General features: G+C 35.0%; 3 protein-coding genes across 3 annotated transcripts; 1 reads left to right on the top strand and 2 right to left on the bottom strand.

Moving 5' to 3' along the window:
- The first annotated feature begins 3,231 nt into the window (after nucleotides 1–3,231).
- On the top strand, nucleotides 3,232–5,533 carry LOC125219995 (ergosterol biosynthetic protein 28-like). Its single transcript, XM_048122095.1, has 3 exons — nucleotides 3,232–3,416; nucleotides 4,510–4,716; nucleotides 5,149–5,533. The coding sequence occupies exons 1-3, from the start codon at nucleotides 3,302–3,304 to the stop codon at nucleotides 5,214–5,216; spliced, it is 390 nt and encodes a 129-aa protein (XP_047978052.1). The 5' UTR covers nucleotides 3,232–3,301; the 3' UTR covers nucleotides 5,217–5,533.
- A 2,118-nt stretch (nucleotides 5,534–7,651) lies between these two features.
- LOC125217807 (EPIDERMAL PATTERNING FACTOR-like protein 2) lies at nucleotides 7,652–8,490 on the bottom strand. The gene is made up of 3 exons (XM_048119348.1): nucleotides 8,153–8,490; nucleotides 8,009–8,040; nucleotides 7,652–7,906 (listed from the first exon to the last, which is right to left on the bottom strand). Exons 1-3 carry the CDS (start codon nucleotides 8,214–8,216, stop codon nucleotides 7,676–7,678), a joined length of 327 nt encoding a protein of 108 aa, XP_047975305.1. The 5' UTR covers nucleotides 8,217–8,490; the 3' UTR covers nucleotides 7,652–7,675.
- A 1,390-nt stretch (nucleotides 8,491–9,880) lies between these two features.
- LOC125219704 (putative lipase YDL109C) lies at nucleotides 9,881–13,677 on the bottom strand. The gene is made up of 10 exons (XM_048121746.1): nucleotides 13,154–13,677; nucleotides 12,945–13,012; nucleotides 12,191–12,261; nucleotides 11,567–11,839; nucleotides 10,976–11,136; nucleotides 10,846–10,901; nucleotides 10,662–10,714; nucleotides 10,472–10,586; nucleotides 10,261–10,358; nucleotides 9,881–10,159 (listed from the first exon to the last, which is right to left on the bottom strand). The coding sequence occupies exons 1-10, from the start codon at nucleotides 13,432–13,434 to the stop codon at nucleotides 10,088–10,090; spliced, it is 1,248 nt and encodes a 415-aa protein (XP_047977703.1). The 5' UTR covers nucleotides 13,435–13,677; the 3' UTR covers nucleotides 9,881–10,087.
- Nucleotides 13,678–14,308: the final 631 nt, after the last annotated feature.

Below are 14,308 nucleotides of genomic sequence, written 5' to 3'. Positions count from 1 at the left end.
GCCATGTGTACGCTCGACGCTGCCTGGTGGTTTGAATATGTTGTACACCTCTAGGACGCGCTTCTAGAAGCAAACGTCGGTCTGATCCGTACCAATGACGGCATTCGTCGTGACCGCCTCCCAGGCCCTGGCTACAACCATGGATTCCTCTGGGCTGTAGAATATCGACTGCCGACCGCCATCGCCAACGCCACCTCTGCCGCCTCGCCCGCCGCTTCCGCCAGGCCCCTGCTCTCCGTCGCGGCCAGCGCCTCGCCCACCGCCTTAGCTTCGCCCCCTACCGCCGCCATTTCGCCCCCCACCGCCGTCGCCATTTCGGCCACCGCCGCCACCATTTCGCCCCCACCGCCGGTGTCTCTCCCACCGCCTCCTCTCTCCATATCCACACTACCGGATGTCGGGGTCTCTGGTGTCCCCATCAACTGTTCCCATGTGAATCTATCAGATTCAGACAGAGGAGATTGGGTGTATTGGAATTGGGAGGATTGGAATTGTTGAGAAGGGTTGTTGATCGCGTCCATATTGGGCAGGTAGTCCCCAACCCCGATTGGGGACGACCCACGTTCCTCTGCTGATGAGAGGAGGACTGACCCCTGTATTTGGGTGTATGTTGCCACGGCAGCGATTGCGGACTCGATCTCCACGGTTGGGAAGATGGAATGTTGTCGTATCCCGAGTCTCCATTGCTGGGGGAATCATCACCTCCACCTTGCATTTTTGATAGTATGAAAATTGTAGAGAAGGAAATTTAGAGTGTAAAAATGAGTGTGAAGTGAAAAATGGATGGAAAGAATATATAAAGAAATTTTGGAAAAAAAAAAATTCGGTTTGCCCAAGGGCCGCGGCTCTCGGCCCCCTGCAATGGAGGGCCGCGCCTCGCGCCCAAGGGCCTCGCCTGGGTCGAGCTTGTGCCTCTCGCTTGGTCACCCCCCCCTTCCCCTGGAGCGCCTCCATGCGCCTCTAGTAGTGGGGGGCCGCGCCTGAGCCACCTCTGGGCTGAGGGCCGCGGCCCTCCCACTGTGGACACTCTAAAAGTAGTTAAATTGGTTTTATGAAGCATGAACTTTGCAAGTGCTACTTCTAGTCATCATTAATTGTCCCATTTGGAATCGATATGAGTCCCTTATTAATTGTCCAATGCCCGTTAATAATTGCCCGATTTGAAATCGCCACGAGTCCCGTGTTAATTGTTCTATGTCCATCATTAATTGTTCTATTTGGAATTGACACTGATATGTTATTAGTTTATTTTTTTGATATGTTACATACATACATGCAATGAGAGTCGATCTGCTGCGCACCCATTCTAAGCGACTTATGGGCGACAGCTGACGTGGCAATCTCACAATTAATTTTTTTCCTTATCAAATTCGATCCTCCACTGTCTCGTATCATTAATTTTCTCCATAATATATTTATTTCTTCCATTATCAAATTCTTGTTCTCGTGACCTTGTTGCCGCCATTGCAGATAGATTGCACCAAACCTTTAATCTCTCTACTAATTTCTCCTCCTCACTAAATATATTAATGTAATCAATGAATTTTTTCTCCATAAGATCGCCACTTCCCTCAATTTAATGAATCAAACTATTCTTACTATTGTTGTAGAATTAGTAATTTCGCACATCATCAATGGGTTTCTGCACATATTTTTTCTCACCAAATGAGTTTCTGTTGCAAATGCTTTCTCAAATTTTGTGAAAGTCAAACAGCTTTAGCAAATATTTCAATTATGCAAGAGGGATTTTAATTTTTTAAAAAAATTGCAGCGAAAATTTCATAGTCACCGTAACCAGCTATGGAAAAAGCAAATTATGTCATCGAAAGTGGAGTAATAGAGATTGAGAAAATGATTTTGTGAAAGACCCAATAAAACTAAAATTTGCAGATTAATGAGGGAAATAGGCAGGAGAAATAGGGAAGGGAAATAAATTGCACCGTAACCAGCTATGGAAAAAGCAAATTCTGACATCGAAAGTGGAGTAATAGAGATTGAGAAAATGATTTTGTGAAAGACCCAATAAAACTAAAATTTGCAGATTAATGAGGGAAATAGGTAGGAGAAATAGGGAAGGGAAATAAATTGTTAAGAGAGATAGGGAATGGAAAATTGAAAACAGTGGAAAAAATATTATAAGTAAAAGAATAAAAATATAACTCCACGTCAGCGGTCGCCCATAAGTCGCTCACAATGGGTGTGCAGCAGATCAACTCTCTGCATGCAATATACTATACTATAATAAAAACTAAAATCAATTTTATTCTTTACCTACTTAACCTCATTTTTAATACAAATATTTATATGAAACGACAAATGTAAAAAACACGGCTCGTGAGCCACGCTTTAGACCAAATTCAAGTGACAACATTGCAGTTGTGGAACGAGCAGTACAAAATGATTAGTGACCAAAGGAGAAGAGTTGTCGTTGTTGACGCTCTTATCTTATGTAATCAATGCATTTTTTTAACATTAATAATACTAGTTCGGAATAGTTTATAGGTACTATATGTATTTATCATAATTATTAATAATTTAAAATAGGTTATTAAATTAACAGTAATTATGATATAGACTATAGCTAAGTTTTCCTAACTATAAATGCCATGACAATCGAGATTCAAGGTTGTATTCTCCGAATAATATTAAATTCATTCGTTTATGATGATGGTGATGAAAGTCCATACGAAACAATGTGCACGTGATAGTATTATTTTGAAGACAGATAATCTCAAAATCATACAACATGCTTAAATAAGAGGTCTTAATTAGTGGTATCCTATGTTGCCAATTGTTGAAAATTGGGACTATCTACTTGGATTACACTATTATACTACTGTATAATCCAAATGGAAGATAGCTGTAATGCTTTAATAATTCGTTGGGACTTGAATTACTAAATCCTTATAATTATGAATCAACGATCATATCGTCCTTGCTTCAATTGAATCATATAATTAATTGAGCTACATTTTTTTTTCTTGGATGACACTCATATTAATTTAACTTGTTGGTAGAATATAATTGAATTGATAAAGATCCTTTTTGATCATTTAATAAATTGAGAATTCGAATAATCACAATCACAATAATAATAATGTAACAAAAAAGATTATTATTATCATTATTTTATGTTTAATAATAAAAATATTAAATTACGGTTGCTCAATGATGACGGTGTTAAATGAGTATAAATTGATTTCATATGATTTACGTTTGGGCCAACACGGGCCTAAATATAACGCAATTTGGGAAGAAACATTGAAAACGACGGCGTTGGATTCACTCCAGCGAGAGAGAGATGAAGTTGCTGGGGTGGTGGCTGATGCTCGTAGGCACTCTCCGATTAGCTTCGGTGTGGTTCGGATTCTTCGATATATGGGCTCTTCGCCTCGCCGTTTACTCCAAAGCCACCAGTATGTTTGCTTCCCATTCACATCCACCATTCATCATTTTCACCGATGCACAATGCAATTCTCCATGGAAATTCACAGCATTTACTATTATTGCTGTGTGCGCATTACAATTGATTGGATTAAAGTAGAGATTCACATCACATGATGAAATTCGTCTTGTGATGCTGCTTTGCTTATTTCTTAGTTCTATATGATAATAACCAAAATATCGATGCTCAATGCTCATGATTAAGAAGATTTCACTGTGAACAAATCTGTGTGAAATACAATGGTGGAGATTTGGGAAACTATCTCTGATTTGGGTTATGTGATGGTTGCTATGTTTGATTAGAGTTAGATTTGTGGATTCACATTTGAGTATAATGTGTTTCTGAACAAGGTTTTACTTATTTTATTTGCTAATATTATGCACAATTTCAGAGAGCAATATCTGTTTTTTGTAATTTCCTTCTTCCTTAGAGTTGACACCACAATTTGATTCCTGAAAATTAAACAGATGCAGAAAATAGTATTTGGAGATTTGGAATCCACACACATATACTATGTGTTAAGATAATTGTCAATGAACTAATTCAAGATCTGGTCGAATAATAGACTGTGGAATAGATCATGAAGTGATTCCTGTGGTACTGGGTTTCCACATGCTATAGTTTCGTGTTCCATCACCGATTGATTGGCTTTTGCGCCCATAAACGGTTTGTGACTACTTGTCTGTGTAGTAAAATAGGCTAGTTCTCCAAAACCATGACCAGCCTTATTGGCATGGTTTTATTTCCTTTGCTATTTAGGATTTCTTCGATTTCATTTTTTTTTTTTTTTTTTTTTTTTTTTTTTTTTTTTTTTTTTTTTTATCGAAATGAAGTTGCCTTTAACTATGCACGTTATGCCATAGAGCAGTAGCAGTTAGGTTCAGAAATAACAGAAGGAAGATTGTATACTGACCTGAAGACTATGTGGATACTCGTATCTTTTCCTTATATTCTCTCTACAATTGTTGGCATTTGGGAGAAGATCGCGTAACTTCATTTTCCGAACAATTGCGTTTTGATTACCTCTTATAATAGCTTTGACCATCTTTTCTATGGCATTGTAGTGACTGAAGTTCATGGCCGCACTTTTGGTGTTTGGACATTGTTGACTTGCACTCTTTGCTATCTATGCGCGTTCAACCTTGATAACAAGCCTCTATATTTGGCCACGTTTCTATCCTTCATCTATGCGTTTGGCCATTTCCTGTCGGAGTATCTGATTTACCACACAATGGCTATTGGAAATCTGACAACTGTTGGCATTTTTGCTGGTAATGCTCACTGCACTGTTAACTTAAAACCAAGATTTATTATGCCTGCCATTGCTCTTGTATTGTGTTTGTTTATATTAATTCTATTAATAAGAATTGGGAACATGCCTATCACACGGATCACTATAAGAAAATATTGGATTTATTTATATAGGCAAATCCGGAGGCACGATGGTTCGTCTGTGATTAGGATATGAAATCGTGGCTGTTTTCAATACTTGTTTCATTCTCTTTGGAACTCAGACTACAGAATACCATTGCCAAGTCCGATTAATCTTATAGAGCGTTTGTTGTACTACTAGTTAACAATAAGATATGTATGATTATGTGATGGAGGTTTCAGGATCATTAGAAGAGAACAATGGATATTCCAGTGACATTTAATTGGTGGGGACCAAGATCTTAAGCTTATTACATTCTCTTATATGCCAGGAACATCGATCATTTTGATGTTGTTGCAGTGGAATTCACACCAACCAGTCAAGGCTAAGCCTCAATGAGATAGAGAGCATTGATTCTTTGGATGCTTTGTGTTGGCAGATTAAAGGTAATCTAATTGTTCTTTCACTACCATTACATACCATCTGTAGTGATAATTAAGTATCAGCCTATCTGTAACAATTTTTGTGCTGTGGTAATCAGCTACTGATCTAGTCCATTTTTTCATGTACTATTTGCAAAGGATTTATGAAAAAACTCAATTTCAAAATTCCAGGGTAAAATGATCTCAAATTAATGTGATGTACTACTATAATGAATTTGTAGTGTAGACAGATTGTTTGAAATTTGAATAGTAGTGGAATTTGATTTGATTTGAGTGATGGAATAAGATACTTTATGGTTGTTGAAACAGTGGGAATGATATTCTAGAATATCATAAATAGAAGTTTGAGATGCAATAGTAAAAAGTTGCTTCGAAAGTTGGAATGCTCAAAGCTGAAGCAACTCTTTTTCGATTCACCAAATCCAAATTCTTCTTCTAGTTTTGTCTGTTGAGGAAATTTGGCTGCCACTACCATTCCTAGTGTAACTGAAATCAGAAATATCACACAATGAGAGTGTTATATTGCTAACTCAATACTTAATTGCTAATTATAATTCAATAATAGCCATTAGATATTCAAATTAAAGGCCTAGATTATTAACCACAAAATGTCAATACGATCAATAAAAATGTCAATAAGGCTATAGGATTAATTCCAATAAAAATCAACATGGGTATTAATGTCAAGTTAGTTATAACTAACTTTTAAAAGAAATCTCAAAACTTTAAATTCATATAACATATATTAAATTAAAGATAATTTTATAAGGATTCCAACGATATACTACATGAATATGTTCCGACGTCAAAATTTGAAAAAAAAAATCTAGAATTTTCGTATTTTTCGTACACAGGCTAATGTCAATACAGCTAAGATAATATGTCAATATAAAGCATATATAATGTCAATCCTAAATTTGTGTTGACATTCTCAAAGCATTGTGTTGATATTTTCGAAACACTATATTGACATTTTCATCCAAAACCTTAATTTTGTGTTTTTTTTTTAATTTTTTTCGATTTAATTAATAAAAACTAAAATTACACGTGGCAAATTATAGACCACACATTTTTTAAAAATCATGTAGCCTTAAATTAATTGTAGTTAGCAATTAAATGATAAGTTAACGATTGATCACTCCCCTGTCACACAATTGTTTTGTTTAATAGTAGTATTATTATCATGAAATTCAAGATTTATTTTTAAGTATGATTCTAGATAGATTGTAGCCACTTGGCCGGAAATCGAAGCTTCTAGTTCCACAAAATTCTAGTGTGTTTGTCATTCTATCCAATTTTTTTTTTTGTTTGGTCGATTATACAATTTCATAATAATTTTGTAAGTAGTACTGGCATACAAGATTGTGTTTTTCGTAATTTGAAAATTTCAGCACTTTAATATTACAAGTATTTTTAATATTACAAGTATTTTTTTAACGGCGGAAGAATAGTCCAAATTCTCTTTGAAGCCCTTAAGGCCATTTTTGTTTGAAAAAAATTCAAAATATCTCAAATGATATTAACTTGTAGTTTACGGATCTAAAACGATATTTTAAAGTTTACGGGTCTAAAATGATATTTTGGCAAAGTTCGTGCATCTAAAAAGATGTTCCCTCTATTAGTTATTATTATCCAGACAAGGCTTTTTTTTAAATAGATTCTAACATACTTTAACTTTTAATTTTTAGTAACACCATATATCCATTCAAACTATATATACTTACTAGTATTTATTGAAATATATGTCCATCCAAAGCAATTTATTTTTCGTAATCGTAAAAAATATGCATAAATCTTTTAACATTATAGCATTGATTATTAATAATGGGATAGTATTTTTATTATTATCATGTTAGGCATATGCAAAAAAGAGAGTTTTTTCTGGTTTTTCCGTTTGATATGATAAAAATGTAGCAATATACGAATGGCAGTACAATACTGCAATCAACAGTGCTCTGTTGTCGTAATTAATTTCTTTTCCGCATTGGAATTATCAAAATCATGTCACTTCACTTTCTTTTTTTTATCTTTATTTATTTATATATTTTTATTTTTATTCCTGGCGAGTGAAAACTTGCTCATACCTGTTACTTCCATTCATACAACTCCAAAACTAACAAAAAATACAATAAAATGATAGTTGCAATGGTCCTATAATTCATCCAATTCCTTAGTAGGCAGACAAAAAACACTAAGATAGTACTCTATCTCTTACTCAATATATATATACTGTACAAATTAATTATATGAAGTAGATATCAATATTTATGTCTGAAAAAATTAGACCTTACTACATGCTATTTGAATATATGAAAATTAATTTAGAGACTCAAAGTTGTGCTACGTATAATCTCAACTGTATTAATTCCAACATAGAATGTAGTACTACTAACAATTTGAGGAAATAAAAAAAATCTAAGGGTTGAAAATGAAATTCCCACATTTACACTTCCAACACATGGGCTTGTAAGCAGAGACATCATCTCCTCTGGAATATTCAACTCTAATTCTTGGCATTTTCCCATATTTGATAGCTGCTCCTATTGGAACTTGAACTGCTTCACAGTGCCCACACTTCCCACATCTCTCTTTACATTTTGGTGGCCTTGATCCTAACATTTCCCCCCTTATTTCCTCATCTTTCATCTGCATTTATTTATTTGTCAAGATAAAAAAAAAACCAAGTATTTATTTAACACATATATATTGTCTATTTGCACGTGTGTGTGTTAAAACTTTAAATCTTACTCTTAGCAGGTGGGCATTGGGGAGCTGTGTACCTGATCAAACATGCAGAGAGAAGAGAGAGGTGTCAATTGTCATTATGTACTCCAATTTGTATGATAAAATATTATAAATTCATAGTAGTTAATAGTACTAGTAATAATATACCTTGAGCGATGAAGATGAAGAGAAATGCAAGAACGATGAGATAGGTGTGTAGAATAATGGCCATTGTTGTAGAGAGAATTAAGCAGCAGGCATGACTCGTTTAGAGAAGAAGGTAGCAATGATTGAATTTGAAGTTAAAGAAGGAAAAAGGTGGGATTCGAAGAGAAAGGAACTTGAGAAAAGGGGTAGACGTTTCTTGATTTTTGTCCCTCGTTTGCTGTGAGGAGATTAGCAAAGGAAACATAGCTTTATATTTGGAGCCTTTTTTATTTTATTTTTATTTTTATTTTTATGTAGGAATTATTAGTACTTCGTCCGTTCCAGAGTAAATGATGTATTTCTTTTTCGATACGGAGATTAAGAAAAATTGTGTTAAATAGTTAAGTAAAAAAAGAATAAAGTAGGCAAGAAAAAAAGTAGGGTGATTAAGAGAGAATAAAGTAAGTGAGAAGAAATATGTTGACTTTTACTAAAAGGAAAATGACTCTACTGTTATGGAGCACACTAAATAACAAAATAACTTTACTATTATGGAACGGAGGAACTGTGATTTTTTAGGAAATATATAGTCATTGTGCTTGGCTTGGGGATGTAGATAGGTTCTAGAGTTCATGTTATAAAACTTGGGCCTTGACGTGTGAGCTTGATAAGTCCATATTAGGAATCTCGACTTCATTCTTAATCTATACTTGTTTTTTTTCTGTTTTTTTTTTCTGAACGTAGGATGTTTTTTCAGAAAAAATTAAATGTATTTTTTTATAATTGGTTTTGTGTTGAATTTGTTTTTTATATTATTTTATCTCAATTTATTTGACAATAATAATTGAAATTAAATTTATATAATAATGACGTGGAATAAGATGGGAAGTGGGCGGAATAGACCTCGAGCTAAGGCCTTCCATTGCATGGAGATATGCCATATGGATAAATAGTTTAAGTGAAAAAATAGTAAAGTAAAAGAGAGAATAATATAGAGAATTAATTTACCATTTTTCCACTTTAACTATTTATTACTATCATTTTTACAAAACTGAATGCAGAAAAGTCAATAGGACTCTTAATGGCGGACGGAGGGAGTAATAAATAGTTAAAGCCGGGTGATGCCGATTGAGTGCTAGGAAGACCGCCTTTAGCTCGGTTGCATTGGACGGGTGGTGAGAAAGTAAAGTAAGAGATAATAATATAGAGAAAACTCTTCATTACAATATTCTCTTCCTTACATTACATTCTCTCCACTCTAGCTATTTATTACTCCCTCCGTCCGCCATTAGGAGTCTCATTCATGGGTGGCACGGGTTTTAAGACATGTTAAGAAAAGTGGGAGGAAAAAAGTTAGTGGAATAGGGGCCCCACTTGTATATATTAGTTTTAAATGAAATGTGAGTGTAATGAGTTAGTGGAAGGTGAGACCCTATTACCATTTATGGTAAAAGTGAACCGGGACTTTTATTTGCGGACGAACTAAAATGGAAAAACGAGACTCTTATTCGCGGATGGAGGGAGTATCATTTTTGCAAAACTAATGGCAGAAAAGAAACAACTCAACTATCTCGGAATAGAGAGAGTATGTAGGTAGGGGCAATGCTCTTGAGTCCTTGACCTCCATGTTCTCTCCAAATCCAAGCCAATTTTCAGATAGAAATATTAAAAAATTGAAAATACCATCTAACAAAGCTACTCAAAATCATTTCCTTTGAAACAAGAACATAATAATTAGACCCAAAAAAAAATGACAAAAATTCAGAATTTTCAAATATAATTCCAAAGCTCTTACTAAAGCAAATCCTTTGAAAAAAAATTTACACTCTTTTATGGATATATTTTTTACATGTCGTGAATAACTAGTAACTAAACTATCTATACGTAGATGTGCTCAGTGATGAATTAATTTGATCATCACATAACAAATTACCTTTTCAACAACATTAACACTTGCTACAATTGGAAGTTGTCGATCATATGTTGTATCACATTGGTTCCATGAGAGTTGATGCAGTAAGTTTTAACCTACACAGCGAAATCACGATTATTTCAGCAGCTTAGGTTCCTCGTCGGTTCAAGAAAAATATATGTGACACGAACACATGATAGAGTTCCATTAGACTTGCCAGAATCGTGGTGTGAGCGAGAGGCCCTTGTATACTTGTACTGAAATCAACGTCAATTCGCTCCCAGCTGAGTCTCGTTAGCCCTTGGATCATCACCTCTATAATTTATAGAAAGAAAAAGAGTATATCAATTTAACTTTCAATAATGAGCTTAAAAAGAAGATGAAATGTGATGCGATTGGCAAAGCTGTATATAGTGAATGAGAAAAACCTTCCATTTCACTTATCCTCTTTCTAGAGACCTTGGCTTCACGATTGTCGCCGGATTTTGATGTGTCTTCAGCAAATATGTATCTGTACTTGGCAATTTTGACAAGATTCCGGCGCTGAGGGAAAGAGCAGGTTGTGAAAATGTAATTATGTATGGTGTGTATTCTGGGGAACGGCAACAAAATCCTTACCTTTGGGAGCTCACTGTAACGGCGTATTGATGATGAGCTCCAACCAACTATATCTAGGAAAAACATGTCAAGGGTGAAACTGAATCTGAGAAATTTGATACTTGTTGATGCTGCATTATCCATTGAAACTCGGAGCTAATTAAAGAGATAGTGATGGTTAAAACTTAGAGTAAGATGAGGATACGATCAAAGCTGGTGTTTGCATAGGCCACACGCCTCTTGAACGACTCCAATGCAGATCTGGAACAAGATTTAGAGTCACAAGTTTCAGCAGTTATGCGTCAACTCAACACTAAGAAGAACGGGCGACTCACATGAACTTAAGATCATCAGAATCATCAGCCATCTGAAGCAGAAGTGGAGGTTTCCCATTGTCGTTATCCCTCAAGAATAAGTGCTTCCCTGTCCTTCGCAGTACACCTGAAGTATGCATTGCTGCTTTCTCCAAGCTGGTAAAACCACAGAGCACAGGGATCTGTAACAAGATCATCATCAAGCCCCAGAAATAACTAAAATGGACGAGAACCCTACCACAGAAAAGGAAATTATTCGAGCATGCTCAGAAGTAACAAGTTTCTTCGCCCCTATAAGAACCAAACTTTAGGGATCAAGAAAGATGCAAACATGGTCATTGACAGGAATGTTCTCATGCAAGAAAAGCTATATGGACGATCAAATGATCAAGTGAAACTCATGTGATATTTATCAGATTTCCTCGTTAACAAAGGATAAATCTAATCATGAGATGCATAATGTCAGATCATGCATATAACGAGTGCATGTTTTAAAAGCAATCCTGCAAACCTATGAGGCTAACTGATGCATAAGATTGTTGAAACACAATATCCACGAATATTGCAATTAATCCATTCTGAGAGAAAAGAAGCACATGTCATGAGGATAACCTGTCTGTGACCTCTAGCACCAAGATGCGGCGTAGCAGAGGTAATGAAATTTATAGGTTGAAGTCCAGCTATTTTCCCTCTCGTTTTCTCTTCTAAAGGGGATTTGCTAAGAAGCTCTTCTTCTCCATGTTCGCCATTTTCCTCAGATTCTTTTCTTGTCAAATCTTGTTGATAAAGCACCGCAATAGCATACCTTGCTATCAAGCCACCAAGGGAGTGACCCACAAAAGAAATCTTCTCAAGATTTGGATGACGACCGACAACAGAAACCACCTGGAGATTCAATCACTAAAAATGAAGCTTTAAGCTGTATTTCTATAAGAACTAAGTCGATCATGTATTGATGATTCGTGAGGAGATTATGATATACTCCCTCCGTCCCATAAAAATATGTGCACTTTCTATTTTCTTCTGTCCAATAAAAGTATGGGCATTTCCATTTATGGAGTACAACTTATACCACCATTAATCGCACTATCCATTAACACTACTTTGACTACCTTTCCCCTCCTCTCTCTTACTTTATTAATTTTGTTTTAATTCGCGTGCCATATCATATGCCCATATTTTTATGAGACGGAGGGAGTATAAGAAAGAAGTCTATGTCTTAGGTCATGAACATACCTCATCAGCTAATCTCTTCCCCATAACGTCAACTCCATCCAGTGTCAACATTGAAGAATTGGCTTCACTGCCTGGATGCAGCAACATGATTAGTTAGAAACAATTCCAATTATGTTTAAAGCTTTTGGCTTCATTTATTTACATTCTAGCCATGACAACATAATAAAGTTTCTTTGGAAAAAATAAAATAAAGACATGATAGCTTCATAATTGTGATGGATGTAGGTTAATCTTGTAAACCATTCTGCAATTCTCATGAGATTTAAGATGTATGTTGCTCGAGCAATAGAGTTGAACATGGAGTGTATTACTAGAGAGAGTACTCACACTAACATGCACTGACATTTGTGATTCTATTTGCAGGTATAACAACATCTGGATGAGTTTTAAAGTACTATTCAAGAAGGGAAGATTTCCATCTAAAAGAAGAAAAAGTGCACATTTCTTTTGCTTCACATATTGTATCAACACATAACTTAGCACCACAGATGAGATCATGAGACCAATGAACTCTTCCGCTTGCCCAAATCTTGCATCAACTCGAATAGTTATTCGTAACAAAGAAAACTCACAAGTCAGATGGTATGTATCATTGAGGCATTCTTAACTTGAGATAAATCAAGGCGCACATATTCATTCAGGCTTAGCTAACTGATCAAGAACTTGTATCATGTTTGATGATAAAGAAACAATTGGTAATAACATAGTATAATCAAAGTAAAGAAAAGGTGAAATAAGAGAGCACCAAACTCACAATGCACTACGACTTCACTAGGATACGCCTTCACAAAATGCTTCGCCGCATATCTCCAGTCTTGAGCACTGCACAAATTTGAAGCAATAAACATGTTACATGTGCTAATGAATCCCAATTCTTAAGCATAAACAAAGCAAAGCAAAACGGTCATTTCATCAAACACTTAAACTACAACTGACTTAACATTTTTTCAAGCAACACCAAACCTTCCAATAATTCCATTAACCATAACAATCAGATGCGCCGCCGACTGATCCTTCGCATTAGAGACTTCCAAACCTCCGGCATCCGGCTTCTCCCCAACCACAACGTCGTCATCGTCGTCGTCTAATCTGGTACACGGAAATCTCGGGATCCAGGAGTGCCTTTTCTTCTTCGGCTTCGTTTTATTATTCCGATTGCTGCTCAGCTCATCTTTTCCCTCCGAATCCATTTCAAATTTCTGAATTTTTGGCTCTCCGGCATCCTCCGCGCCTCTGTTCTCCATCGCTGAGTACACACACTGTGTTTTATGCAAATTTTGCTTATAATTGTTGGGTTGGATCAGTAGCAACGGTGGTATGCTTGAAATCCTTCAGATTTAACTACTGCTTGCAACAACAATAAGTGTATTGATGATGTTTCTGTTTGGGAAATTTGGAAGAAAGTCAAGGCGAAGGTGCTTGTACTCTTCTGCAATCATCTAATGTTTTGTCTTTGAATTTTCATTGTTTGGATTATGATAGAGAATTGACAAATCTCTGCATTTTTTGACCAGATTTTGAGTTACTATAATTTTGTAAATGTCATGTTTTCAGAAAGAGCAACAGTAAACAAGTGTACAACCAAAACAAGATTATATTAGTAATTTTGATATGTTAATTAAATATTAAAATAATAGATATAATTAGTTAACAAATTAAAATCAATTTATTAGTCTTTAGCCTCATTTTCAATTTTTTATTTTTATATTTGAATTATTTCTCTATTATATTTTAAATTTGTATTAAAGTATGCATTAATTACATTTTATGGTTAAAAAAAATTTAAAAAAAGTATACACAAATACCATAAATTTGTGCACATTCCCTATACTATATATATGTCTATACTTTTTAATTAAATGCATAAATAAATTATTTTTTTACTCAAATAAACCAATTTTTGATTGTACAAAATTTGGTTGCATAGACTTATTGTTTCATAAATGAGTAGTATTATGTTAGATTGTTAATTTTTTTAGTGTAATTAAATTAGTAATGAGAAATTACTTAATAATAAAATACTTAATTAATTTTAATATATTAATTAATACATTGATTCTTAATTAAATATAAATAGGGTAAATAATTTGGACAAGCTGAAATAAAAAAGTGCGAATA

This window comes from Salvia hispanica, chromosome 4 (assembly GCF_023119035.1).
Source record: "Salvia hispanica cultivar TCC Black 2014 chromosome 4, UniMelb_Shisp_WGS_1.0, whole genome shotgun sequence".
NCBI classification, from domain to species: Eukaryota; Viridiplantae; Streptophyta; class Magnoliopsida; order Lamiales; family Lamiaceae; genus Salvia; species Salvia hispanica.
The sequence above is the reverse complement of the archived record's forward strand: the minus strand, read 5'-3'. Positions and strand labels throughout refer to the sequence as shown.

What these genes read in the sequence shown, in the direction of transcription:
- LOC125219995 (XM_048122095.1), top strand. Translation starts at nt 3,302, where the DNA reads ATGAAGTTGCTGGGGTGGTGGCTGATGCTCGTAGGCACTCTCCGATTA. An exon ending in CGTTTACTCCAAAGCCACCA is followed by an intron (nt 3,417 to 4,509) that starts GTATGTTTGCTT and finishes ATGGCATTGTAG; the next exon opens with TGACTGAAGTTCATGGCCGC. An exon ending in AACTGTTGGCATTTTTGCTG is followed by an intron (nt 4,717 to 5,148) that starts GTAATGCTCACT and finishes CTTATATGCCAG; the next exon opens with GAACATCGATCATTTTGATG.
- LOC125217807 (XM_048119348.1), bottom strand. Translation starts at nt 8,216, where the DNA reads ATGGCCATTATTCTACACACCTATCTCATCGTTCTTGCATTTCTCTTC. An exon ending in CTTCATCTTCATCGCTCAAG is followed by an intron (nt 8,041 to 8,152) that starts GTATATTATTAC and finishes ATGTTTGATCAG; the next exon opens with GTACACAGCTCCCCAATGCC. An exon ending in CCAATGCCCACCTGCTAAGA is followed by an intron (nt 7,907 to 8,008) that starts GTAAGATTTAAA and finishes AAATAAATGCAG; the next exon opens with ATGAAAGATGAGGAAATAAG.
- LOC125219704 (XM_048121746.1), bottom strand. Translation starts at nt 13,434, where the DNA reads ATGGAGAACAGAGGCGCGGAGGATGCCGGAGAGCCAAAAATTCAGAAA. An exon ending in GTGCTAGAGGTCACAGACAG is followed by an intron (nt 11,137 to 11,566) that starts GTTATCCTCATG and finishes ATCTTGTTACAG; the next exon opens with ATCCCTGTGCTCTGTGGTTT. An exon ending in TCGCTCACACCACGATTCTG is followed by an intron (nt 10,160 to 10,260) that starts GCAAGTCTAATG and finishes TTCGCTGTGTAG; the next exon opens with GTTAAAACTTACTGCATCAA.